We start from the raw sequence: 26,638 nt of genomic DNA, 5'->3' as shown, positions 1-26,638 counted from the left end.
AAATCTCCATAGAATTTCAATGAATACTTGTATATTGTATATCCACTTGCCTAGATTCAATAACTGTTCATGCTTTGACATATTTGCTTTTTACCCACTTTTCTCTTTATCATTTCAAGTTGCAGAGATCATGATCCTTCACTTATTACTACTTCATTCTGCATTCCCTCAGAATAAGAAAAGTCCCTTACAAAATTTGGACACCTTTTTTTTTTTTTTTGAGACGGAGTCTCGCTCTGTCGCCCAGGCTGCAGTGCAGTGGCTGGATCTCAGCTCACTGCAAGCTCCGCCTCCCGGGTGTACGCCATTCTCCTGCCTCAGCCTCCCAAGTAGCTGGGACTACAGGCGCCCGCCACCTTGCCTGGCTAGTTTTTTGTATTTTTTAGTAGAGACGGGGTTTCACTGTGTTAGCCAGGATGGTCTCGATCTCCTGACCTCGTGATCCGCCCGTCTCAGCCTCCCAAAGTGCTGGGATTACACGCTTGAGCCACCGCGCCTGGCCTGGACACCTTTTTACACCAAGAAAGTTTGCAGTAATTCCACACATCCAACATCATTCTGCACTCCACTTTTTCCAGCTGCCTTCAAAATGTCTCTAATAGGTTTGATTTTACACTTTTTAGAACAAAGATCTAATCTAGATTCACTCACTGTACCAAACTGTTGTATCTCTTTTTTTCTTTTTTAAACTAGAAGAGTTTTTGATTTATGTGTAATTCAAGGGCCTAAAATAATGCCAGACTTCTACCTGCTGTAGGACTATTGATTTGTCCCCATGAATTTTAGCCAGTGTCTTTTTTCCAAGATGTCAGTGAGAGAAATGATTTACCCCAGGTTTAGAAGTTCTCCACTTGGCGGTCCTATATCCAGTGCGACAGGGAGAGGAAACGGCGCCTGAGCAAGGCGCAGAGTGGAGTGGGCACCTGTGTCTGCTCTTTCAACCAGCCACCTTGTGTAAAGTCTGGCACCTTTTTGGTAGTTAGTCTTACTCTTGAACTTGGGTATAACGTCTGCTCAGCAGGTGTCTGCCTTGCAGTAAAAGCCATCTCCTATACGTTTTTCACTGAAATACATCACCTGTACGGAGGATTGAGAGAAAAATAAAGTACAGCTTTTTATGAGCTTTTCATTCCACTGATCAGGTATTTAGCTAAGAAATACACTAGACAGGCCAGGCGCGGTGGCTCATGCCTGTAATCCCAGAACTTTGGGAGGCCGAGGCGGGCGGATCACCTGAGCTCAGGAGTTCGAGAGCAGCCCGGCCAGCATGGTGAAACCCTGTCTCTACTAAAAATACAAAAAATAGCCGGGCGTGGTGGCGGCCACCTGTAACCCCAGCTACTTGGGAGGCTGATGCAGGAGAAGGGCTTGAACCTGGGAAGTAGAGGTTGCAGTAAGCCAAGATCGTGCCACTGCACCCCGGCCTGGGTGACAAAGCGAGACTCCATCTCAAAAAAGAAATAATAGTAGATAGCTATTTCCTAAGTGATCACTCAGAAATAACTTTTAATTTTCAATCCACTGACACTAACTGATGCTTCTACTCTAGGAATAATGCTCAGTGTCACCAGAGAACAAGTTCAACAGGACTGTCCTAAGGATACTCTTGATTTTGTGGAGGAGATAAGTCAACAACTACTAGCTGGTAGATTTGGTAAGTGAACTGGGACAGCAGGTAAGAAGATTATCAACTTTCTCCCTGCACACCAAGAACATACGCATGCAAACCTTTAACAAACTCCTATTCAACCCTGAAATGAGTTTTGAACTCCAGACACTCAAATATATTACCACTGTATAGAAAACAGTATAAATCAAAAAGTACCTATGAGGTGAGAGCTTCCACCAGCATCTCTCAACACTCTGATGTCTGCAGAGCAAAGAACATGAGCTTTGCTATCAGACTGATTGAGGCTCAAATCTTGTTTCACTACATTCTCGGTGGCCCTTGGCAAGAGGCTCCCTTTTTTTCTCCCGGGGGGGAAAAAAAAGGCAGGGGTGGCAGTGAGTGGGGGAGGATTATAATGCCTCACAGTGCTGGGCAGATTCAGAGAGAGAACAGAGGTACAAGGTTTCAGCCATGATCCAGCACACTGAAGGCACTCAATGCATGCTGCTTCTCCTCTGGGACAGCCACCAGCAGCAGCTTCGGGACCTCATACTCAGTGCTGCCAACAGCCCTGGACTGGGCCCTCTAGGCTGGGTGACCTTGGGGAGGAGAAATACTAGGATTGTCCTGCTCACCTGCCAGGCAGGAGTGCTGGGAGGAAGAAGTATATGAGCGTTCATAACAGCTTGTCATAATTGGCAAAGTGCTGTAGGATCCAAAAAGAACCACCTTGCAATTTCATTTGACATGTGGAACCAAAAGTTAGGATGTATCCCAAACCACTTTGTCTTTGTGTTTCTGTCTATTCTTTTCCTGGGTTTAAAAACACACACCCTATTCTTGACTAATAACCTTAACTTTATTTTTCTTTCATTTCTCTACACAACATACTTTAATGAAAAAATTTTAGAAGATAGCTTTTGCTGCAAGGCAAAACCTCCTGAGCAGACATCAGACCCAAGTTGAATGGTAAGTTTTTGTTTTTGCCTCTGAGATTGAGAGCGTATGGTAAGGGAGGTGGATGAGAGTGTGTTTGAGCATAAATGTGCGTGTGTGCTTAACGAACAAAAAGGTGTACAGACTTTACACAAACATACCCACCCGTTTCCTCAGAGAGTTATCTGTTACTCTGGTTACCTTCCATACCACCAGGAATACAGAAGAAACAACTTTACATATAGGAAACAGGACTGGACACAGGATAAGATACAGGTTTAAGGTTAAGGCTGTATTTCTATAAGGTCACTTTGCAGGGAGCTACAGTTACATAGTACATAGATGTTTATGAAGCAAAAATCTTGAGCTGAGGCACTGTTCAGAGAACCACCGGTTTAATCATTTGAAGAATCTGTTTAGTCATCATTCAAACATTTTTCCTTCCTAATTTTAGGTAATAAAGATAACAAGGGGCACCCATTCTCACTAGGACTTACTGACTTCACACCATGCAGGTGTGTTACTAATTTAGTAACCCATGTGCATTATGTATAATAGCTATTGTTATTATTATTAATGTAGGTTAAGTCACCAGATTTAGTGCAGCAGGAAATGAAAACCATGGGGTTTGAGTTCTATGCTTGCTTCTTGCATGTTTTTAAATGAATTTTTATTGGAAAGGTAAAGACCTTCAACAAACTGGTGACTCGGAAGTACTTGTGAGAAAATAAACTTATCCATCAGACCTCCATTTCCCAAGAAAAAATGAGTTTCCATCAAAAGAATGATTTGTTCTCCAACATCCCACTAGGCTGGAGCTACTCCTGAGTCTTTCAAAGACAGACTCATCCACTGGATAAGTTTGCTAATGACTAGAACAAGATGAGAGCAGTTAATAACATTCTTGAAGCCCAGAATAAAGGCCAGCTGGAAAAGGCTCAAAACTGTGTGATTCCTCTCTGGCCATTACCATCTTTCTGGCTTGGCTGTCACTGCCTTAAACCTGGCTCCTGAAGTGAGCATGCGCTGCAGGGTGGGAAGCGGGCCCGCCCACCACGCCTCACAGCATCACAGCTGGCCCAGCTTCCCAGCATAGGGAGGAGGCACTAGACCAAAGGCCTGCAGGAAACATGCTTTCCTATCCTTAACAGGCAATTCCAAAAGTCAAAGAGCAGTCTAGAACAGGGTGGGTGAACTATGGCCCATGGGCCAAATCCAGCCTGTCACTTGTTTGTCAATAAAGCTTTATTGGACCACAGTTAGGCCTATTCATTTACTGTCTGTGGCTGCTTTCACCCACAAAGCCAAAACTACTTACAATCTGGCCCTTTTCCAAAAAAAGTTGAACAATTCCAGTCTAGGACTGTGCTGTCCAATCGATCGTAGCCACTAGATATGTGTGTCCACTTACATTTACAATAACTAAAGTTAAAAATTCACTTTCTCAGCTGTACATGTCAAGTGCTCAGCAGTCGCAGTTGACCAGGGGCTGCTGCAGAGGACAGCACAGAACATTTCCACCACAGCAGGCAGGTCTCCTGGACACAGCTGAGGGTAAGGATTGACGTCACACCAAGCCACATTCACAGTCATCAAGTTCCAGGTGACTCTCCTTCTACAGACAGAAGGCCTTACACTAACCCTCAAAAATATGTCCCTTTCACACTTGAACTTATTAGGATATGCAAATTCGCCATTTTAATCGCAAACTCCAGACTACTTGGTAGACAGTAATGGTCAAAGCGATCGTGACAACAAATCAGGTGATCACTTTACTTGCTTACTTGGTCCCCACCCCGGTGGATGGTAAACTGGGAAAGTTGGGCCATAGCCCCTGCTCATATCCACATTAGAACCCTGCCTGGCATGTGGTATGGATCAATCAATATTTGTAAAATGATTAAGAAATGAGCCCAAGGTACAAAACTGTTACACAAAAAGAGGCCACCGAGCCAAATAAATGATAAGGCATTAGGGAAAGTACCACTATTGTAATCCTGTAGCAAAATATTCTTCAAGCAGCCAACATTCCTATTTTAAAATGATTTTTTAAAAAAGATTCAAAACGAAACAACACAACAATCTGGGTTTGGATTCTGGCTCCACCACTTCTAGGTTGTGTAACCTTGGGTAAGTTATTTCTCCTTCAGTGGAAAAGACCCCTCCTCCCTAAATAAACGAGAAGGACAGTGCATCCCTACCCCATCCGCGTGAGCAGGGTAGTCCAGGGCGCAGCCCTCCTCGGTTCCTTCTGCTCACGGCATCATGGCATCACGACACCAGCCGCTGCTCTCCCCGGCACCCTGCCGGTGCGTTCTTGCTCTAGCCCTCTCATGGCAGAGCTCCTATGCTGGGCCTCTCCATGTAACCATTCGCTCCTTTGGGACAGGGGCTGCGACTTAATCACTTCAATGATCCTCAGCACTTGGCACACAGGAGCTGCTCAATGGAGGTTAAGCTAAGACTCTAAAGCCCAGTAAATAAATCAAATTTTGCTACCTCTCACATTAACACGCTTGCTCCACAAAGTCTTCATGAGTAAGTCAAGCATTCTTCAAATTTTGAAGTTAGAAATCACCCCCACTGTTTGAGTCAGAAGTTAGTCTTAGGTCTCCAAAGGTTATCAAAAACCCAAGTCTCTTTCAGGCTAATACATTTCACTACTTTTTCCCTCCACAATTATACAGCAAGCAACAAACCACCCAACCAACAGCACCAAATCCAAACTGGCTATAATAAGCTCTTGGAATTAAAAAAAAAGAAAAATCAATGTGGTTCAAGATACAACATGACATGATTCTATTTCAGAATAAGTTCATAATTCAAAAACTGAGTAGTATATTAGGCATCAAATAAAAACCAGAAAACACAAATCAAAAAGATTTATGTTATTTATAAGTGGATACCTTAAAAGCATAAAAATTTACATTTTATATGCAGTCAATTTATCTTACTGCTAACTAGTTCGTTTTTAAGAACTAACTTGGCCGGGTACAGTGGCTCTTACCTGTAATCCCAGCACTTTGGGAGGCTGAGGTGGGAGGATCGCTTGAGCCCAAGAGTTCGAGACCAACCTGGGCAACATGGCGAAACCCCATCTCTACAAAAAATATTAAAAAATTAGCTGAGCATGGTGGTGCGTGCCTGAAGTCTCAGCTACTCAGGAAACTGAGGTGGGGGAATCAGCTGAGCTCAGGAGGTGGAGGCTGCAGTGAGCTGTGATCATACCACTGTACTCCAGCCTGGGTGACAGAGTGATACCCTGTCTCCCAAAAAACAAAAACTATTTAACTTAAGTCCAAACAATTACATTTTATTCTTGCCCATTTGGTTCTTGCAGCTAAAATACCTGAATGTTACCTATAGGCAACCTTTGCTTTTTACTGGGTGCACTACAAAAACAATAAATTCACAGCCTGTCCTACAATGTGGTCATTGAATGCTGGTTTCCACCTTCATGAAAGATGGTGTGGAGAGAAAAGCACCACCCATTTTATTCCAGTAGATTGGGTATGCATGTGCCTGGGTACACCCTGTGATCTGAAAAGTCTGGTCTGGCATTTTAGTCAGAGAGATTATTAGTCACCTAGAAATCTTGCTCCCACCCTTCCTTAAATATATCCTTAAAAGAGATTCTGAGAAACAGTTTTGTTGGGGCACAGCTCTGATACTATAAATTCTAAAGTGATCTGATGAAACTTAAAATCATTTTTCTATTTCACTCAATTATGACCAAAAAAATTCATAGATCTTAAAATACCAAGAATAAGTAGGCTACTACCCTGACGCCTGTGGTTCAACATAACTACTATTAATTACTAGAGTAGCTGTGCTTTTAGGCTCAGTTTTGAAACCAAAATATGCATAAAAAGAGGCAAACTGTAATTATTAATAGTGATCTCCATATACCTTGAAAACTTGCTGCCATTTAACATTTTAAAAGTCAAATGGCAATACAGAGCCTATTTAAATGCAAAATATTTCCTAATATTCCACGAAAACGTTAACATTTCAAAAACGATGACCCAGGACAGATTTCAGGATTTCAAAGTGGAGCATATTTCTCTCTCAGGCTCCACGGCAAGAATGAAAACAATCCTTTTAAAGGAAGTTCTTTTCCAATCAATTGTGCATATTTTCTGACTGCAATTCATCTTTAATTCTGAGATGTGTCCTCGACAAAACCTTTGCAGCATTAAGCAACACAGATGTAACAGAAACTCTGCGTACGGACAACTTGGCCAGGCGCGACGGGCCCGCCTCTCCTTCCTACCCCCACCCAATACCTTCCCTGGGCAGTGACTTCACATCCTTTGACATCAGCACAGCTTTGAAAGGGGGATGGGAGAGCGAGCAGAAAGCAGAAAAACCAGCTTTGAACTATGCATGCAAGGCCTCTTTCAAGCCTCAAATTCTGTAAGTAGTTCGTAAAATGCCAAACTGCAGTGACACACCCAACCTCCTCTGCTTCAGTCTGCAGCGAAATGGGGGGAATTCTGCTAGAAAGGACTTCCTGCTTTTCTTATCTGAAGCACAATAGCCATTTATTAACTACCCACGGAAGGTTCCGATTCAGTGAAACACACAATAACTTACCTCGAATATGGAGAAGGGCCACGGGCTGGAAAGGCCCATTGGAGTTGGCCGCATCCACCACCATCCTGCTGCCCGCTTTATTACATGTCAACATCTAGACTTCAGCGGGAAAGGCAATGGGCTCCTTAAGGCAAGAAACCAGCCTCCATTTTAGTTTAAAAAAAAAAGGCAAACTGAAGCTCTCTGCAGCTGGAGGGAACTGGCTGGTTCGTGATGTCAGCAGGCATGAAGCGCGCTGATTGGCCGGAAGCTGCAACTTAAAATGACACTAAAAAAAACTGCAAACGGAAAGAGCGTTCTGTTTGGCTGTCAGTGTGCATTAAAAGCTTGGACATTTTCCGGCTTTCTGCAGCCTTCGTTTCTCAGTAACTTTTAGGCAAAGATCCCATCTCTTAGGGGAAGTACTGGAGGCCACAACCCTGGCCAGACTGTAAACGCATGATTCCGAGGGAGCTACCAAAAAACAAACAAACAAACAAACAAACAAAAACTGTGTGTCTACGTCTGCGTGAACTTCAGCATTTCCCAGTTAGGGATCCCAAATTCATTTTATACCCACCTGTGCAACTTCGACTTGCTAGTTCTAATTAATATCTGCATCTTAGGTAGGATTCTGGCAACTCAGTGTTTGTTTTGTTTCGTTGTTTTTTAACAAATGGCTAATCAAATATTACACAATTCTAATCCATTAGTTTGGACTCTTATTCAACTTCCTTTACCAATAGGACAAGTTATTAACTTATGATCCCAAACACTTTTTTTCTTGAGATCTATTTTTTCCTGAAAAAATTAAGCTTAAAAACTTACATAGAAAATGAAAGCTGTTTTATAAATTCGATAGCTAGAAAGTGACACAAATTGAAATATTTGTATCCCCTGGCCTTGGGAGGAAAAAGGCATAAAATGAAATTCAGTGTGTTTATTTTTGTATTGCAAAGATGCTGACATATTAAATACTTTTTAAGTTTTAGATATTGTTCAAATTTAAAATTAAAGATATTTCACTTATTTTTATGGGGCTATTAAAAGCTACTATTCGGATCTTAGTTTTCTATCTTCAAATAAGCTTAATGTAAAAAGCTATTCCAAGGAGAAAAACATTATTTCTGAATTGGAGTATTGCAGGATCCCATGAGGGGGTGCGGTGAGATGATTCCCTACAAAAATCAATGTTATTAGTAGTTCCAAATGAAAACAAACTATAAGAAAAGCCTCTTTGGCAGGTAGAACTGAAAAAAATTCCTCCTTTCTTCACACCAACAAGAAACTTTGTCCAAACTATGGCTCCTCATTTTTAATAGTCTCTCACACAGCTCCTCTGCTCTGTTCCCCCACTTGTGAACGATACAAAAGTCCTTTAGTTCCTAAACATGATTGATAGTAGAGTAAGAAACACCTGAGACACAGCTAGGGCTCACAGTTCAGCTGAGGGTTTAGCGCCAGGTACATCCAATGAGTAAGGGACCTGCCACCACCCTTCAGGGCTGCTAATCAAGTCCTCCCTCACGAGAATGTAGCTTTTATTGTGTGTATCAATAGCAACTAAAATAAATAAATAGATAAAAGCAAACCAAATCCCTCTCTTCCCCCTCTTTCCCCAGAGCTGACAAGACACTGCTGGATTCCATAGCTGGCCAGGAGATGATGTGATTTCTGACACATGTGAGCAGTGGGCACGCACCACCTGAGCAGCCTGCTGACCTCACACCTGCCCTGGCTTCACTGCTATCTGAACAGCAGAATTAATTTTTTTTTTTTTTAAAGAGCACGTGCTTTCAGTTGGGTAACAGGAATTTAGATCTTAGCTGCCCTCCTGCCTCTGGGCCTTCACTGCTGACCTGTGGGTTGTCTGTCTGGAGGGGACGGCCACCGATCACCAACGACCACTACGAAGCAGTGTTGATGGCTCTCACTGCCACATACCCCAGCCGCCTCCTCCTCCTCCGAGTGATGCCAGATGAACTCAGACACAATTAGGAACGAGGTGTTCAGTGGCTCAGGAAGGAGCCCAGGAGCAGATGCTTATTGAAGATCTGGGCTTTAAAGAGACAGAGACCTGCTCGCCAATGATTTAATATTTCGTATGAGATAAGATGAAAAAATGTGCCTAGCCTATGACTGTGCTGATGAGTGGGAATACAGAAATAAGGGGGAAAGGCTCCAAAGAGCTTTATATATAATATACGGAATAGCAGTCAAAGAAATAGTGAAGACACTTTTTGATGTATTTTTCCTAATGATCTCAGATCAAAGGATCTCGCCTTTATTAGTGATTTACCCCAGGCTCTTTTGAAACCCTATGCATGTAAGTAGTTCTTTAAAGAACTCCAAGGCTGATCTGGCCGTCACTGATAAAACAGACTCTAAGATAGAAATAAATAAACAAATAATATGAGGGAAGAAAAGAAGACTTGAATAAAGGTAAGGTATACTTCTGAATTGGAAATATAAAAATATAAATACTGCAGCTATGCTGATAATTTTCCCCCGAACTGATCTACAGGTTTAAAGTATTTCCAATTAAAATTCTGGTGGGCCTCTATTTTTCCAGGTACTTAGCAAAAGTATTCGAAAGTTCACCTGCAAAAAATAAAAGAACAAGAAGAATGAGAACACTACTAATGAGAAAGGCTAGTCCTACCAACTATAAAGCTATATGAATTAATGACAGTGTGATGGGGCAAAAGAGGCAGATTAATGGAACACAAGCCACAGCCCCAAACTGAGAAATATGTTGACACAAATGTAATATAATAAAGAGTGTATCTCAAATCAGTGGAAGGGGAAGAATTAGATAATTGCTTGGCAATCTTGGGGCAGACAACTGATTAACTATATGCAGAAAAAAGTCAATTAAAGTGTTTTCACATCACACCAAAATAAAATTTGAGATGGCTTAAACAGTTAAATAAAAATCAATCAAAACCACCACCCCCAAATCCCTATAACTTTTAGAAGAAAGGGAAAGTGAATAATCAATTCTCAAGCAAAAAAAGAACATTTAAATACTTATGAACAAACCCCTCAGGAGTAGTGCTCATATTAAAAATGACAAATTTCTGTGGTTTGTTTTTTTGGAGGCAGGGTCCTGCTCTGTCACCCAGGCTGGAATGAAGTGGTATGATCTCTGCTCACTGCAGCCTCGACCTCGTGGCCCCAAGTGATCCTCCTGCCTCAGCCTCCTGCAGAGTCAGGACCACCTGCTCATTTTTTTCATTTTCAATAGAGATGAGGTCTCTACTATGTTGCCCTGAGTAGTCTTTAACTCCTGGGCTCAAGTGATCCTCCGGCCTCAGCCTCCCAAAGTGCTGGGATTGCAGGTGTGAGCCACCATGCCCGGGCTTAAAATCACAAATTTCTGTATGTTCTCTCCAAAAGCAAGCAAAAGGAAATAAAATGCTATAAATACAAGGAGTTAATAATATTATAATGGATTAAAAAACAATTGTCTAAAAATTGTGCCACTATTTACAACAGCAAAGACTTGGAACCAAGCCAAATGCCCATCAATGATAGACTGGATAAAGAAAATGCGGCACATATACACCATGGAATACTATGCAGCCATAAAAAAGAACGAGTTCATGTCTTTTGTAGAGACATGGATGAAACTGGAAGCCATCATTCTCAGCAAACTAACACAGGAACAGAAAACCAAACGCTGCATGTTCTCACTCATAAGTGGGAGTTGAACAAGGAGAACACATGGACACAGGGAGGGGAACACTGCACACCAGGGCCTGTTGGGGGGTGGGGGGCAAGGGATGGGAGAGCATTTGGACAAATATCTAATGCACGCGGGGCTTAAAACCTAGATGACGGATTGATAGGTGCAGCAAACCACCATGGCATATGTATACCTATGTAACAAACCTGCACGTTCTGCACATGTACCCCAGGACTTAAAGTAAAATAAAAACAAAAAAATAAAAAAATTGTGCTAAAATACACATCAACACAGAATTTACCATCTTAACTGTTTTCAGCATACAGTTCAGTGGCATTAAGCACATTCACAGTGTCTTGCAACCCTCACTACCATCCATCCACATAACTCTTCGTCTTGCAAAACAGACACTCTGTCCCCATTAAACAGGAACTTTCCATTCCCCCTCCTTCCAGTGCTGGCAACCATCACTCTATTTTCAGTCTCTATGAACTTGTCTACTCTTGGTACTTCACATAACGGGATCTTACAGCGTTTGTCCTTTTGGGACTGGCTTACTTCACTTAGCATAATGTCCGCAAGGTTCATCCATATTGTAGCAAGTGCTAGAATTTCTTTCCTTTACAGGGCTGAGTGACATTCCACTGGCACACACTGAAGTTGTTTATTTACTCTTCTGTTTACGGACATTTAAGTTGCTTCCACCTTTTGTCAACTGTGAATAATGCTACCATGAACATGGGGCTACAAGTATCTGCTCATGCTTGTTTTCAGTTATTTTGGGTGTATACCCAAGAAGTGAAATTGCTGGATCATATGGCAGTTCTATTTTTATTGTTTTCCCATTCTATTGTTTATTTATTTTTAATTGATGCATAATAGCGATACATAGTTGCAAGGTATATGTGTAATATTTGGAAGAACTGCCATACTGTTTTCCACAGTGGCTGCACCATTTCACATTCCCACTGACAGTGCACAGGGCTGGGCGTGGTGGCTCACACCTGTAATCCCAGCACTTTCTTTAGGAGGCTGAGGCAGGCAGATCGCTTGAGGTCAAGAGTTCGAGACCAGCCTGGCCAACATGGCAAAACCCCATCTCTACTAAAAGTACAAAAATTAGCCGGGCCTGGTGGGGCGTGCCTGTAGTCCCAGCTACTCAGGAGGCTGAGGCAGGAGAATGGCGTGAACCCGGGAGGCAGAGCTTGCAGTGAGCCAAGATCATATCACTGCACTTCGGCCTGGGTGACAGAGCCAGACTCTGTCTCAAACAAACAAACAAACCCTAAAAAACAAAAAACAGTATACAGCAGCAGTTCCAATTTCTCCATGAGGACATTAACACTTACTTTTTAAAACTTATTTTTAATTTCTGTGGGTACATAGTAGGTGTATATATTTAAGAGACACATGAGATGTTTTGATACGGGCATCCAATGTGAAATAAGCACATCATGGAGAATGGGAATGGGGTATTCATCCCCTCAAGCATTTATCCTTTGAGTTACAAACAATCCAATTACATTCTTCATATTATTTTAAAATGTACAATTAAGTTATTGTTGACTATAATCACCCTGTTGTGCTATCAAGTGGGTCTTATTTATTCTGACTTTTTTTGTACCCACTGACCATCCCCACCCACCCCCACCACTACCCCTCCCAGTCTCTGGTAACCATTCTTCTACTCTCTCTGTCCATGAGTTCAATTGTTTTGATTTTTAGATCCCATGAATATGTGAGAACATGTGATGTTTGTCTTTCTGTACTTGGCTTATTTCACTTAACATAAAGATCTCCAGTTCCATCCATGTTGTTGCAAATGATTGGATCTCATTCTTTTTCATGGCTGCATAGTACTCTATTGTGTATATATACCATATTTTTTTTATTCATTCATCTGTTGATGGACACTTAGGTTGCTTCCAAACCTTAGCTATTGTCAACAGTACTGCAACAAACATAGGAGTCCAGATATCTCTTTGATATACTGATTTTCTTTCTTTGGGGTATGTGCCCAGCAGTGGGACTGCCGAATATATGATAGCTCAATTTTACTTGTGTAAGCAACATCCAAACTGTTCTTTATAGTGGTTGTACTAATTTACATTCCTAACAACAGTGTACGAGGGTTCCCTTTTCCCCACATCCTCTCCAGCATTTGTTATTGCTTGTCTTTTGGATAAGCCATTTTAACTGGTATGAGATAGTATCTCATTGTGGTTTTCATTTGCATTTCTCTAATGATCAATGATGTTGAGCACCTTTTCATATGCCTGTTTGCCATTTGTCTGTCTTCTGAGAAATGTCTACTCAAATCTTTTGCCTATCTTTTGATCAGATTATTAATTTTTTTCCTATAGAGTTGTTTGAGCTCTTTATATATTCTAGTTATTAATCCCTTGTCAGATGGGTAGTTTGCAAATATTTTCTCCCATTCTGTGGGTCGTCTCTTCACTATACTCAGTGCATCCTTTGCTGTGCAGAAGCTTTTTAGCCTGATGTGATCCCATTTGTCCCTGTTTGCTTTGGTTGCCTGTGCTTGTGGGGTATTGCTCAAGGAATTTTTGCCTAGACCAACGTCCTGCAGATTTTCCCCAATGTTTTCTTGTCGCAGTGTCACAGTCTGAGGTCTCAGATTTTTTTTTTTTTGAGATGGAGTCTTGCTCTTGTCACCCAGGCTGGAGTGCAGTGGTGTGATCTCTGCTCACCTGCAACCTCCACCTCCCATGTTCAAGCAATTCTCCTGCCTCAGCCTCCCGAGTAGCTGGGACTACAGGTGCCCGCCACAATGCTCGGCTAATTTTTTGAATTTTTAGTAGGGATGGGGTTTCACCGTGTTAGCCAGGATGATCTCAATCTCCTGACCTCGTGATCCGCCCGCCTCAGCCTCCCAAAGTGCTGGGATTACAGGTGTGAGCCACTGCACCCGGCAGAGGTCTTAGATTTCTTTAATCCATTTTGATTTGATTTTTGTATACAGTGAGAGAGGGGTCTAGTTTCATTCTGCATATGAATATCCAGTTTTCCCAACACCACTTATTAAAAATATGCAACTGCTTCACGAATTTGCATGTCATCCTTGCGCAGGGGCCGTGCTAATCTCTGTATCGTTCCAATTTTAGTTTATACGCTGCTGAAGCGAGCACTAGTTTTATTTTTAGAGACAGGGAGGGTCTTGCTCTGTCACCCAGGCTGGAGTGTAGTGGCATGATCTTGGCTCACTGCAGCCTTGACCCTCTGGGCTCAAGCAATCCTCTCACCTCAGCCTCCTGAGTAGCTGGGACCACAGGCACGTGCTACCACACCCGGCTAGTTTTTGTATTTTTAGTAGAGATGGGGTTTCACCATGTTGCCCAGGCTGGTCTCAAACTCTTGAGCTCAAGTGATCTGCCTGCCTTGGCTCTTTTTTTTTTTTTTTTTTTAAATTAGTAGCCATCCTAGTGGGCGTCAAGTATCTCACTGTAATTTTGATTTTCATTTTCCTAACGACAGAGATGTTGAGGATCTTTTCATGTGCTTATTGGTCATTTGCAGATGTTATATTCTTTGGAGAAATGTCTATTTAAGTATTTCACACATTTAAAAAATCAAGCTGTTTTGCTGAGTTGTAGGAGTTCTTTAGATATTCTGGATATTAACTCCTTATCAGTTATATGATTTTTCGAGTATCTCCCCCATTCTGTGGCCTGCCTTTTCTTGCTGACTGGCCCTTTTAATGCAGAGGCGTTTTACATTTTTATGTAGTCCAATTTATCTATTTTTATTTTTGTCGCCTGAGCTTTTGGTGTCATAGCCAAGAAATCATTCAAATCCAATGTCATGGAATCTTTCCCCTATGTTTTCTTCTCAAACATAGTTTTAACTCTTAGGTTTAGGTGTTTGATCCATTTTGAGCTAATCTTTGTATGTGTTGTGAAGGTAAGGGTCCCACCTCATTCTTTATTTTTATTTTTATTTTTGAGACGGCGTCTCGCTCTGTTGCCAAGCTGGTGTGCAGTGGCGCGATCTCGGCTCACTGCAATCTCCGCCTCCCGGGTTCAAGCGATTCTCCTGCCTCAGCCTCCCGAGTAGCTGGGACTACAGGCATCCACCACCACGCCCGGCTAATTTTTCTATTTTTAATACAGACAGGGTTTCACCATGTTAGTCAGGATGGTCTGTATCTCCTGACCTCGTGATCTGCCCACCTCAGCCTCCCAAAGTGCTGGGACTGCAGGCGTGAGCCACCGCGCCTGGCCAGGTCCCACTTCATTCTTTTGTATGTGAGTACCCAGTTTTCCCAATACCATTTGTTGAAAAGATTGTGTTTTCCCCATTGAATGGTCTAGGCAACCTTGTCAAAACTCATCTGACCACCTATATGAGGGTTTGTTTCTGGGCTCATCTTTATGCCAGTACTACACAGTCTTGATTACTGTAGCTTTGCTGTAAGTTTTAAAATCAGGATGTGTGAATCCTCCAACTTTGGTCTTCTTTTTCAAGATTGTTTTGGCTATGCTTATCTCTTTGACATTCCCTGTGAATCTTAGGATGGACTTTTCTATTTCTGGAAAAGAATGTTGTAAAAGTTTTGATAGGGATTGCACTGAATTTGTAGATTGCTTTGGGTAGTATTGACATCTTAACAACATTAAGTCTTCCAATCTATAAACAAGAGATGTTTTTCCATTGATTGGTGTATTCTTTTGTTTCTTTCAGCAACATTTCATAGTTTGCAGTGTGCATGTCTTTTCTCTCCTTGATAACTTCATTTCTAACTATCTGACTCTTTTTGAGGGCATGTTTTATTTATGGTTCTAAAATACTGGAAACTACTTTAATGCCAAAGGGATTGTCCCACACACCTGGTGAAATATTACACATCCATCAGAAATACTTATAAATGCATAAAATGAAAATATAAGTGAAAGAGGCGGTGTATAATCAGAAATTGTATGATCATAGGAAGAATCACTCCCCAAATATACACAGTGTCATCACTGGCTTGTATGGGTACGAGTTTTTCTTTTTTAAAATTGATATATAATAGTTGTGCATATTTGGAGGGGAGGGGATATGTGATATTTTGATACCTGTTAACAATGTGTCACGACCAGGTCAGGGGAACTGGGGGATACCTAAGGCCTCCAGCATGTATATTTTCTTTGTGTTGGAAACATTACAATTCTTCTCTTCCAGCTACTTTGAAATAGATAATAAATTATTGTTAACTACAAATCCGCTACTGTACTATTGAATTCTAGAACTTATTCCTTCTGACTGAATTTTTGTAGCCCTTAACCACCTTCTCTCCCTACCTTCCCTTCCCAGCCTCTGGTAACCACCATTCTCCTCTCTACCTCCATGAGATCCACTTTGTTTTCCCACCTCCCACGAGTAAGATCACATGGTATTTGTCCCTCTGTGCGTGGCTTAGTTCACGTAACACAATCACCTCCAGTTCCATCCATGTTGCTGCAAATGACAGGTTTCTATTCTTTTTTATAGCTGAATAATACTCCATTGTGTATATGTCCTACATGGTGTTTAGTCATGCATCCACTGATTGACACTTAGGTTGATTCTATTTCTTGGCTATTGTGAGTGGTGCTGCAACAAACATGGCAGTGCGGTGCCCCCAGGATATACTCATTTTCTTTCTTTTGGATATATACCCACAGCAGTAAGGCTATAGGATCATATGGATGTTTTTTATTTCTAAAACTTCCCTGTTTTTTTTTTTTTTCCAGTATTGCTAAAACAAGCACATATTACTTTCAGAGTAATTAAAAGTAACAATTTTATTTTATATATTTTTAAAATTTTTATTGCATTTTGAGACAGAGTCTTGCTCTGTTGCCCAGGCTGGAGTGCAATGGCATGATCTTGGCTCACTGCAACCTCTGCCTCCTGGGTTCAAGCAATTCTTGTGCTTCAGCCTCCTGAGTAGATGAGATTACAGGCACACATCATCACACCTGGCTAACTTTTTATACTTTTAGTAGAGACAGGGTTTTGCCATGTTGCCCAGGCTGGTCTCAAACTCCTGGGCTCAGGTGATTCCCCTGTCTCGGCCTCCCAAAGTTCTAGGATTACAGGCATGAGCCACCATGCCTGGCCAAAAGTAACAATTTAAAAAAATACATATATTTTTTGAGACAGGGTCTCACTCTACCACCCTGGAACCTAGTGGCACGACCACAGCTCACTGAAACCTTGACATCCTGAGTTCAAGTGATCCTCCCACCTCAGCCTCCCAAGTAGCTGGGACTACAGGTATGCACCAGCATGGCTGACTAATTTTTAAATTTTTTGTAGGGCCAAGGTTGCCCAGGCTGGTCTCAAACTCCTAGACTCAAGGGATCCACCCGTCTTGGTCTCCCAAATTGCTGGGATTATAGGCGTGAGCCACCACACCTGGCCTAAAAATAATTTTTACAAAGACATACAGATTAAGTCACTGCAGGGAGAAACCCTCAATGAATACTGTCTCTTAGGCACAGGCTAGGAACAGAGAAAGCGCTGTGATGGGAACCAAGGAAATCTGGATACATGAGATCAGGCACGTAAAAAACACAAACCAAAATTAGCTGAAATGAGGCATGAAAAATGGAACCAACATAGATTAGAGGAGGTTGACTCCCCGTCTCAAATCAGTTTTGAACTGCCTGGACCTTCTCCTGTAAGCCCGTCACCTTTGCATTGAGCCTGTACGCTCACTGAAGCTATCAGGGTTCAACTGGGTCTCCAGAGTACCTTCCTCACTGATGAAACAAACTCTCAATAACTGCAACCCAGAAGAGGCTCATAATGCAACCATGTCACTCGCACTGGGCTATGTTTTCATCACCTGCTCAGGGAGGGGCTAGACAGAGGGAGCTCAGCATGGGGAGCAGGGCTGCCTTCACTAAACCCCGCTGGTCCTTTCCTCACCTGTAAACGGGCGTATATGTGATCTCCCAACCCCCTCACGTTTAAATAAGCCAGCATCAGATATGGAGTGCGCTCTCCATGCTGAGTTGAGGTGGACAGCTTGGGAGCGACTGAGGCAGGACACACCTAAATGCAGCTCCAGCCATCAGAGCAAAGTGCAGGAAGCAGTGGGCATTGTCCCACCAGAAAAACACAGGCCATCGGCCAACAGAAAGATCCCTTCAGCTGCCGCAGGGGGATGCAGCAGAGCCACCTGAGGACAATCTCTGCTTAGATAACCCTCATCCAGGCAGGCTTCCTCTTCCCTCCGGGTCTGTGGCTCGGTCCACAAGCTCTTCCTTGGTCCAGCTCCTAGAGAATGGCTGGCATGGAGATGTTCCCTCAAATGTACTGAATGAATGAATGAATCAAGCAGTCGCACCCAATTCTGATCTTACAAAACCACCTTGCTACCCTTTACACCTCTTCCAGGTAGCATATAATTAAGAGGGATATGCTGTCAAATCATCTCAAGAACAGCATTTCCCTCTCCCCTGAACACAGACCCCATTCCAGGCTTCCCATGATGCACCTGCTAAGGAGTGGACGCCTTCCACTCACCACCTGTGACATGCCTACCTGCCTTCTACGCTGGCCTCACAGCAATGTTCTGAACCTTTCCTGAAGCTGCGGCTGCCTGTGAAGGGCCTGAGCGAGGACCAAGCAAGGGCGCTTTGCTGGGCCCAGCCCACCTAGCCTGCCATCCACAGCTCAATGGGCCAACAAGCCCACAGTGCTCAATATGGTCTCCCATCAAATGCCATAACTACCATAATCTATGTACTAGACAATAATGAAGAAATAATTCTTTATTTCATTTTTTTTTTTTTGGACACAACGTCTCCTTATTTTGCCCAGGCTGGGCTTGAACTCACGATTCTCCCCCTCCTCAGCCTAGTGAGTAGCTGAGAAATCAGGCGCACACCACTGTGCCTGGCTTGAAAAGGAATTATTCTTTATTCTTTGATCTCTCTGTCACTGTTTTATTCTTTACGTAGAAACAAACTGCCTGTAAATACATCCCACTGATTTTATTTCTAGGTAGTATTTCTGAATAAAACTTTCAAATTTTCCTTTCTACATCATTCAGCTGAAGGTTTTATTTTTTAAGTCTCTCCAAGCAATTTTGAAGGCAAATTAAATATGCTATTTTAGTGAAGACGTTTTATCGTAATTAACAGAAGGCTGGTGTTCTGAACCTAGAGAACTGTGGCATCACGAGCACAGTGCACTGACACTGCGCTGGCCAGCACTATTTTTTTTTTTTTAAACTGGAAACTGTATGAGCATGGATGATGTATGCTTTGTTGGGTAAGAATCTGACCTAAAAAAATTGGCTTCACTTCACAGTTTAAAATAGACTTTTTCCTTAGACAGATCAAAGATACCTAACATTCAGCTATGTTCAAAGGCTGCCAGGGAACTTCGGCTTGCCAACAGCAAGGACACAGGGACAGGCACTTGTTGCTGTGTGAGCGAGGCCTGGGAGTGATTAAAGAGGACGGACGAGCTTGTCCACAGGGAAGCTCAGCGTAGGTGAGTGGAGTAGATGAAGTGAAATCTACCCAGAGTGCTGGGGCTGTGTGTGAGACCTTGGTTACTTTCATACTTCCTACAGCTAGTCTGGAAAACCTTTCAATCCAAAGCAAGTACTCACACTCCTTCCTTGTTCTAAGAATGTAGGGAACCAACGCGAAGTAAAAGTATGCATACATCGGAGTGCTTTCATGCTAATGGTTTTTTTTTTTTTTTTTAATTTGCTGACACCCTTAGGAGCCTACACAGTAGGTCAAGTGAGTCAGAAGCCTCATTTTCCAAGAGGAAATCCGAGGCGGAGGGAGGTGAAGGGAGTGGTGGGCCTGGCTGAGGTTTTGGCCACCCTCTGTGAAAATGGAGGGGGCAGAGAAAGAGGGCAGAAGGGCTAGGAGGGCTTTTCATTCCTTTGGGGGACACATTGTGTGTTTCCTGGGTCCTTGGCAGATGCCCGAATGGATGACACAGGCAGACCAGTGCACAACTGTTAACATGTATACTAACTGAATGTGTGTGGTGTGCTCTGCGACCGACGCATCCATCCACTGATGAGGGGATATGTGGAATGGGTCCAACCACACAGTGGGATGGCATCAGCCTTCAACGGGAGCGAGGGTCTCGCACATGTTACAACGTGGGGGGACCTGGAAGATATTATGTTTAGGGAAATAAGCCAGGCACAGAAGGACAGATACTGTACGATTCCGCTTATAACAGGCTGCTACCCTGGGCAAAATCATAGAGACAGAAAGCAGAATGGGGAGACAGCAACTTACTGTTTAATGGAGTTTTTGTTGGGATGATGAAAAGGTTTTGGGTATGGATAGTGGTGATGGGTGCACAGCATTTTGAATGTATTTAATACCACCAAGTTGTACACTTATGAATGGTTAAAATAATAAATAATATGTTTTAACATGTGTATTTTACCTGTTTTTTATTTTATTTATTTATTTTTTCAGATAAGGACAGCTTGAGCCAGGACAGTTCAGGAAATACTTGAGGAGCAGAGGCAGCAGGGTTCTGGACCAGACAGAGGGTGGGAATGTCCAAGGAGTGGTCTCTGTGTGTGATAATGAGCTGAGATTACAGCTGGCATATGGAAACCAAACCCTGCGGGTGCCACCCAGAGAGAGCTGAGACTGACCATGGAGTAACGGTCAAGGTCATGTGTGTGGCCCCTGGGCCATGGAGAATGGGTACCCTGGAGAGGCTGGGCCGGCTGGCTGGGCTCAGGCTGTCTGACAGGCAACGGGCTCCCCAGTGTTCCAAAGAGGGAGCGGCCCTGGTGGTGCCTCTCTGTGGCTTAGAGGGGCTGAAGCTAGAACACCACTGTGACTCTGGGCCCACTGGTTTCCTGAGGGCAAGGGCCACCTTGGGTCATTGCTCTGAACACCTCCCCTTGCTTTGAGCAGCACAGACGGCCAGTGTGCTGCCTCACCAATCCAGGGACTGTGTCCTCTCATCAAGATAATAGGGGTAATCACGAGAAGAAACAAAAATCAAAACATGTGAGAGAAGAAAAGACTAACGAAAGCAGAGGTTCCCTGCTTGGCTCTTTCTAAGCCAACTGGAAGAGCAGCAGGCACTCGATAGCTTCCGCACAGTCCATTTTTATTATTCTTCAACTAACAGGCCAGAAGCCAAAGTTCCTGTAAATATATGCATAATTCATTTGTAAGCAGTTAAATTTATGGTAAAGCTTTCAATTGTATCAGAAAATAGGCAGGGTGCAGTGGCTCACGCCTGTAATCCTAGCACTTTGGAAGGCAGAGGTGGGTGGATCGCTTGAGCCCAGGAGTTCGAGACCAGCCTGGGCAACATGGTGAAACCCCGTCTCTACTAAAAATACAAAAATTAGCTGTGCATGGTGGTGCACACCTGTGGTCCCAGCTACTCCAAAGGCTGAGCTGGGAGGATTGCTTGAGTCTGGGAGGTCCAGGCTGCAGTGAGCTGACATCATGCCATTGTATTCCAGCCTAGGAGACAGAGTGTCTTAAAAAAAAAAAAAAAAAAAAGAAAAGAAAATAAACTGCTTTGAATGAGGATGAAGTATTGTATTTGCACAAGAGGAAGGCAAGAGATATAAAATATTTAACTGGTATTCAAAAGCCAATTTTAAACAATTCAAGTAAATTCTAACAATAATGCAATGACTTCTTTCACAAAAGGCCAAATACTCAGCAACTCTTTTACCCCAGTCTCTAATTAGCCAATAATAAGTCTTACATTATTCCGCTATAACTTTGACTTCTCCCAGTCTTTTCTTTTCTAAAAATGGCCTCAAAAAAACAAGTCCCTGATTAACTTACTCCTTTTATAAATATCTTTAAAAAAAGGGTCTCTTTATTTAACATTTAACCCTTCTACCTTCTGGTCCAAAACTGTTAAATGAAGGCATTCATTCAGAATAATATTTCAATGAACAGGTCTGAGGGCTGTATTCAACCTCACTGTTAAAAAAAATAAAAATATGAAATACCTTTTTCTACTTCTCAAATCTACAACTTTGACATGATCTCAGCATTGGAGAGAGATGACGGACAGGCAGCTCACACTCTGGGGGAGTATGTGGTGCCACTCTCTGCAAAGTGTGTAGACAACATCTATTAAGGGTTTTTGAAAATCCCTGCTCTTTGATCCAGTACTTCCTTCATCAAGTTTAACGAAAGGTTCAAAGATGTGAACAACAATGGTAACAAAAGATTAACAGAACAGTGTCATTTATAATGGCTGAAAAACTGGGGTATCCACAGAATGAAATAATAAACGGTTGCTAAAAATAATGCCTTTCATTCCCACTAATGTCAGAAACAAGACAAGTATGCCCACTCTCACCACCACTACGTAACATTTTACTGAAATTGTTTTACTGAATTTATTAGTAAATTCAACTGGAGAGAAAGACATGTGAGTTTACAATTATAAACAGAGGTGAAATTATCTGCAGATGCTCTAACTAATACCTGAATATTCAAAAGAATCAACTGAAAAACTGATGAAAACAATCAGGTAATTCAGTAAGGAAGCAGGTTATGAAAGCAAGACCCCCACATTCAATAGCCTTCAAATAAACAACTAATAACTAGAAGACATAATGGAAGAAAAGACCCCATTTACAACAGCAATGATAATTGACTATCTAGGCATTAGCTTAGTAGGAGACCTGCAAAACCTACAAGGGAAACTTAAAAACAGCCATAAAGGACATGAAAATGGCCTTGGAAAATAGTCATAGCATACTCTTAGAGGAGGCAAACATCACAAGATGCCAGCCCTCCCTCAGATAGTTGCAAAATGTAACAGGATCTCAACAAAAATGCCAACAGTAGCCAGGCATGGTGGTGCATGCCTGTAATCCCAGGTAGTTGGGAGGTTGAGGCAGGAGGATCATTTAAGCGCAGGAGTTCAAGACCAGCTTGGGCCACATCGCATGGCCCTGTCTCTTAAATAAATAAATAAATAAATAAATAAAGTCAACAGCCATTTCTTTCTGCAATGACTATGGGTCAATTCAAAGTTCCAACTGTTTGCAGTAATATCAATATTGTTTTGGGGAATTGTTTAAGAGAATATACCCATAATTATATTAATGATGCTAGAAATCAACATTTTCAGTGTAAGACAGAGATAAAACTATGAAAAGCCAAGAAATGAGTGCAAATGATAAGAACAGGAGGCAGGGAAGTTCTGGGCAGAAGAGGGCAGGTCCTCGGTGAGGGCCCCAGCCTCAAGCCGAAAAGCCTGGAACCTTGGCCCAAAGTGAGAACACGCATCCCTGTTTTCTCACTCGAATGTTGCCTTTTCCAAAACCACCAATGGCTTGCCCCATACCTCCATCCCATGCCCATAAAAACCCCAGGCTCAGCTGGCAGAGAGAAGAGAAGCAACTGGACATTGCAGACTACAGTTGGATGTTGGAAAGAAGTGGCTTGACTTCAGAGGGACAGCTTGATGATGTAACTTCAGAGATGAATCTGGATGGAGACAGCCAGACTTCAGGGGAAGATTACCTTCCCACTCTGTCTCCTTTCTAGCTTGCCTTCCCACTGAGAGCCACTTTTGCTGGCAATAAAATCTCCTTCATTTACCATCTGCAATTCGTTCGTGCAACTTCATTCCTCCTGGATGCTGGACAACGACTCCGGTGCCATGAGTGCGGGTGTAAAAGGTCGTCACACTGACCCTCCACTGAGCTGTTAACACTTAAGTCGTCCATGGATGGCAGAGCTAAAAGAGTATTGCAATACTTTCTCTGGGGCTTCAGGGATCACAGGGACCCCTGAAGATGCTGCCATGGGGCTGGTATGGGGTTTGCTCCTGCTGGTGCCCAAAAGTGCTCACCCTGGCTCCTGCACCAGCTCACCTGCCCTCCCCCTCCCATAAGGGGTGGAGCAGCGAGTAAGTGGAGTTCGCCTCTGCTGCTGCTGAAGAGGCCAGCTAGTTCCCACACCCATGCACTCCAGTTTCCGCCCGTGAAGTGCTCAGGGAAATAACCTGCTTCAAAAACACTATAATGTTAAAATTAAATTTAAAATATCAATATGAATGTACAATTCAGAAAATTTATATTCTAGCTCCCTCCACTGAAAGCATTTAAAAGTAACGTCAGACCAGTAGCAATAAACATCCCTCTGACCCAGATTTTGGTTGCTAATATATTTACCACTGAAAGGAACCTGGGCTCTTTGAAAAATGTCTGATTTGGCCAGGTGTGGTGGCTCATACCTGTAGTCTCAGCACTTTGGGAGGCTGAGGTGGGTGAATTACTTGAGGTCAGGAGTTTGAGACTGGCCTGGCCAACATGGTGAAACCCCATATTTACAAAAAATACAAAAATTAGCTGGGCTTGGTGGCACACACCTGTAATTCCAGCGACTTGAGAGGCTGAGGCAGGAGAATCACTTGAACGTGGCAGGTAGAGGCTGCAGTGAGCCAAGATCACACCACTGTACTCCAGCCTGGATAAGACAGCGAGATTGTCTCAAAAAAAAAAAAAAAAAAGAAAAGAAAAAAGAAAAAGAAAAATGGCTGATTTTAAGTCTGGGGAAGAGAAGGTACTAAATGAGCCCAAGGGATATCTCACTGTGTCAGAAATCAAGGAATCAAAAATAAATGAGGCTATGTAAAAGAACCACAGTAGCACTGTGGCACTCAGTGATTGAAATTATGCCATCTGAACACCAGAAAGACTAATGATTTTAGCACACAAAAACACACTGAAATCAACAACAATACATTAGTCCACAATGATATTAAAACAAAGAGAAAGCTAGAAAAAAGCTTCAGCTGTCACCATTAGAGGGAACTGGTAATAAAAAACAAAGAATTATGCTTATCCTTCTTTTTCAGTAGGAGTTCCATTTCAAGATAACCAAGTATCTCTGGTTGGTAAGAAAAATCACTGCTTTCAGAAGAATGTTAGAGTAAATGTTGAATTCTCTAGTGAAACTACGGACTCAGGAAAGGATTATCAACTGTTGTTCAAGACATTAGCATATGGTTGACAGGGAATACACATTGGCAGGATGCCAAAATATACACTGCAGATTATTACTAGTACTTTTTGAGTTGTAAAGGGAAATACGTAATTGTTCAATAGAGATATCAATCTATCATCAACTGAATTCACTAGTAAAATTGAAAATTTAGCATCACTTCTGATGACAGGCAACCAGAGGCTATGTATCTCTCACAATAATGACACTATCTCCTAAGTTATAAAGCATTGCCTTTGATGTACTTCAGCCAAAAAAAGGTTTCCATTTACAGGAACCACAGGGTGGTAAGTGGGATATATTGCAGAACAACTGGGTCAGTTGATTTAACAAACCAGTGTTGTGGTTTAAGGCACTCCCAGATTGGCAGTGCCTCCAGGTGTCTGGCAGAGCAAAAACAAATCCCTATTGAACAAGACACTTTGATTCTAGGTTTCAATTTATTTCAAATATCTGAATACAATGACCAATATACAAAAAAAAAAAAAAAATTAGATACACAAGGAAATAAGACATCATGAACAAAATGTGACAAACACCTCAGATACTAGTATGACCTGACACAGGCTATAAAACAGCTGCGTTTACTATTCTTGTGACAAGTTTTGATGGTGTGTTCAAGAGAATAGGAAAATATTTTAAAATGACACTGCAGACCGAAAAAAGAACCAAACAGAACTTTCACCAATGAAAAAAAAAAAAAAGCCCTGAAATTAAAAGCTCAAAAGAAGGGTTTAACACATATAGACACATCTGAAGATTTACAATGAATAACAAAAATTGAGAAGTATGCGTTTCGAAACTTTCATATCAACTTAACAGGGCAATCTTATGTTTACTGAATAATAAAAACATTGTGGCTGTATTTTGCACTTCACTTCTGTAATAATTTATTTTTATTGTATTTTATTTTCTGATAAAATAAAGGACTCATAGCTGGGATAACATACTGTTATAATTCAACAACAAGAAGACAACCAACTTAAAAATAGACAAAAGATACAAGTAGACATCTCATCAAAGAAGGCAGACAAATGGCTAACAGGCATATGAAAAGATGCTTAATATTTCCAGTCACTGGGGAAATGCAAATTGAAACCACAGTGAGACACCATTACACACCCACAAGAATTAGGCTATAATCAGAAAGACAATAATAATATTGGCAAGAATGTGGACACATCCTCATACCTTGCTGATGGAAACGTAAAATAGTGCAACCACTTTGGAATACAGTTTGGCAGTTTCTTTTTCTTTTTTTTTCTGAGACACAGTCTTGCTCTATCACCCAGGCAGGAGTGCTGTGGTGTGATCTCAGCTCACTGCAACCTCTACCTCCCAGGTTCAAGCGATTCTCTTGCCTCAGCCTCCCGAGTAGCTGGGGCTACAGGCGCCCGCCACGACGCTCGGCTAATTTTTTGTATTTTTAGTAGAGATGGGGTTTCACCGTGTTGGCCAGGATGGCCTTGATCTCCTGACCTTGTGATCTGCCCGCCTCAGCCTCCCAAAGTGCTGGGATTACAGGCGTGAGCCACGGTGCCCAGCCAGCAGTTTCTTAAAAAGCTAAACATAAACTTACCATACAAGCCAGGAATTCCACTCCTAGGTCTCTACTCAAGAGAAATGAAATATATGCTCACACAGACTTCTATGCAAATATTCACAGCAGCAGTTACTCATACCAGCTAAGAAACAGCCCAAATGTCCATTAACTGGTGAATGGATGAACAAAATGTGTTAGATTCATCTGACTGAATATGATGCAGCATTAAAAAGAAACAAACTACTCAACACAGATGAACCTCAAAAACATTACAGCAGATGTAAAAGACTACCTATGGTATG

General features: G+C 42.2%; 1 protein-coding gene, 1 long non-coding RNA gene and 1 pseudogene across 7 annotated transcripts in view; 1 reads left to right on the top strand and 2 right to left on the bottom strand.

Moving 5' to 3' along the window:
* Window positions 1–26,638, bottom strand: part of PPP2R5C (protein phosphatase 2 regulatory subunit B'gamma) — a 167,278-nt gene that overhangs the window by 112,129 nt on the left and 28,511 nt on the right. For 2 of the 6 annotated variants that reach the window (XM_007987873.3, XM_007987875.3), the window contains exon 1: window positions 7,142–7,358. The exons of the other annotated variants lie outside the window; for them this stretch is intronic. In XM_007987873.3, coding sequence (XP_007986064.1) covers window positions 7,142–7,235 — 94 coding nt within the window. In that variant the 5' untranslated portion in view covers window positions 7,236–7,358. Of the gene's footprint in view, window positions 1–7,141; window positions 7,359–26,638 lie in introns of those variants that run through there. 6 annotated transcript variants of the gene reach the window in all.
* Window positions 6,853–12,615, top strand: LOC119619089 (uncharacterized). Its single transcript, XR_005235536.2, has 2 exons — window positions 6,853–6,961; window positions 8,743–12,615. It is a non-coding gene; the product is annotated as an uncharacterized lncRNA (long non-coding RNA).
* Window positions 13,853–13,953, bottom strand: LOC119619223 (U6 spliceosomal RNA; annotated as a pseudogene).

Source organism: Chlorocebus sabaeus, chromosome 24 (genome assembly GCF_047675955.1).
Source record: "Chlorocebus sabaeus isolate Y175 chromosome 24, mChlSab1.0.hap1, whole genome shotgun sequence".
NCBI classification, from domain to species: domain Eukaryota; kingdom Metazoa; phylum Chordata; class Mammalia; order Primates; family Cercopithecidae; genus Chlorocebus; species Chlorocebus sabaeus.
Note: the sequence above shows the minus strand (reverse complement) of the source record. Positions and strands in the feature narration are given on the sequence as shown.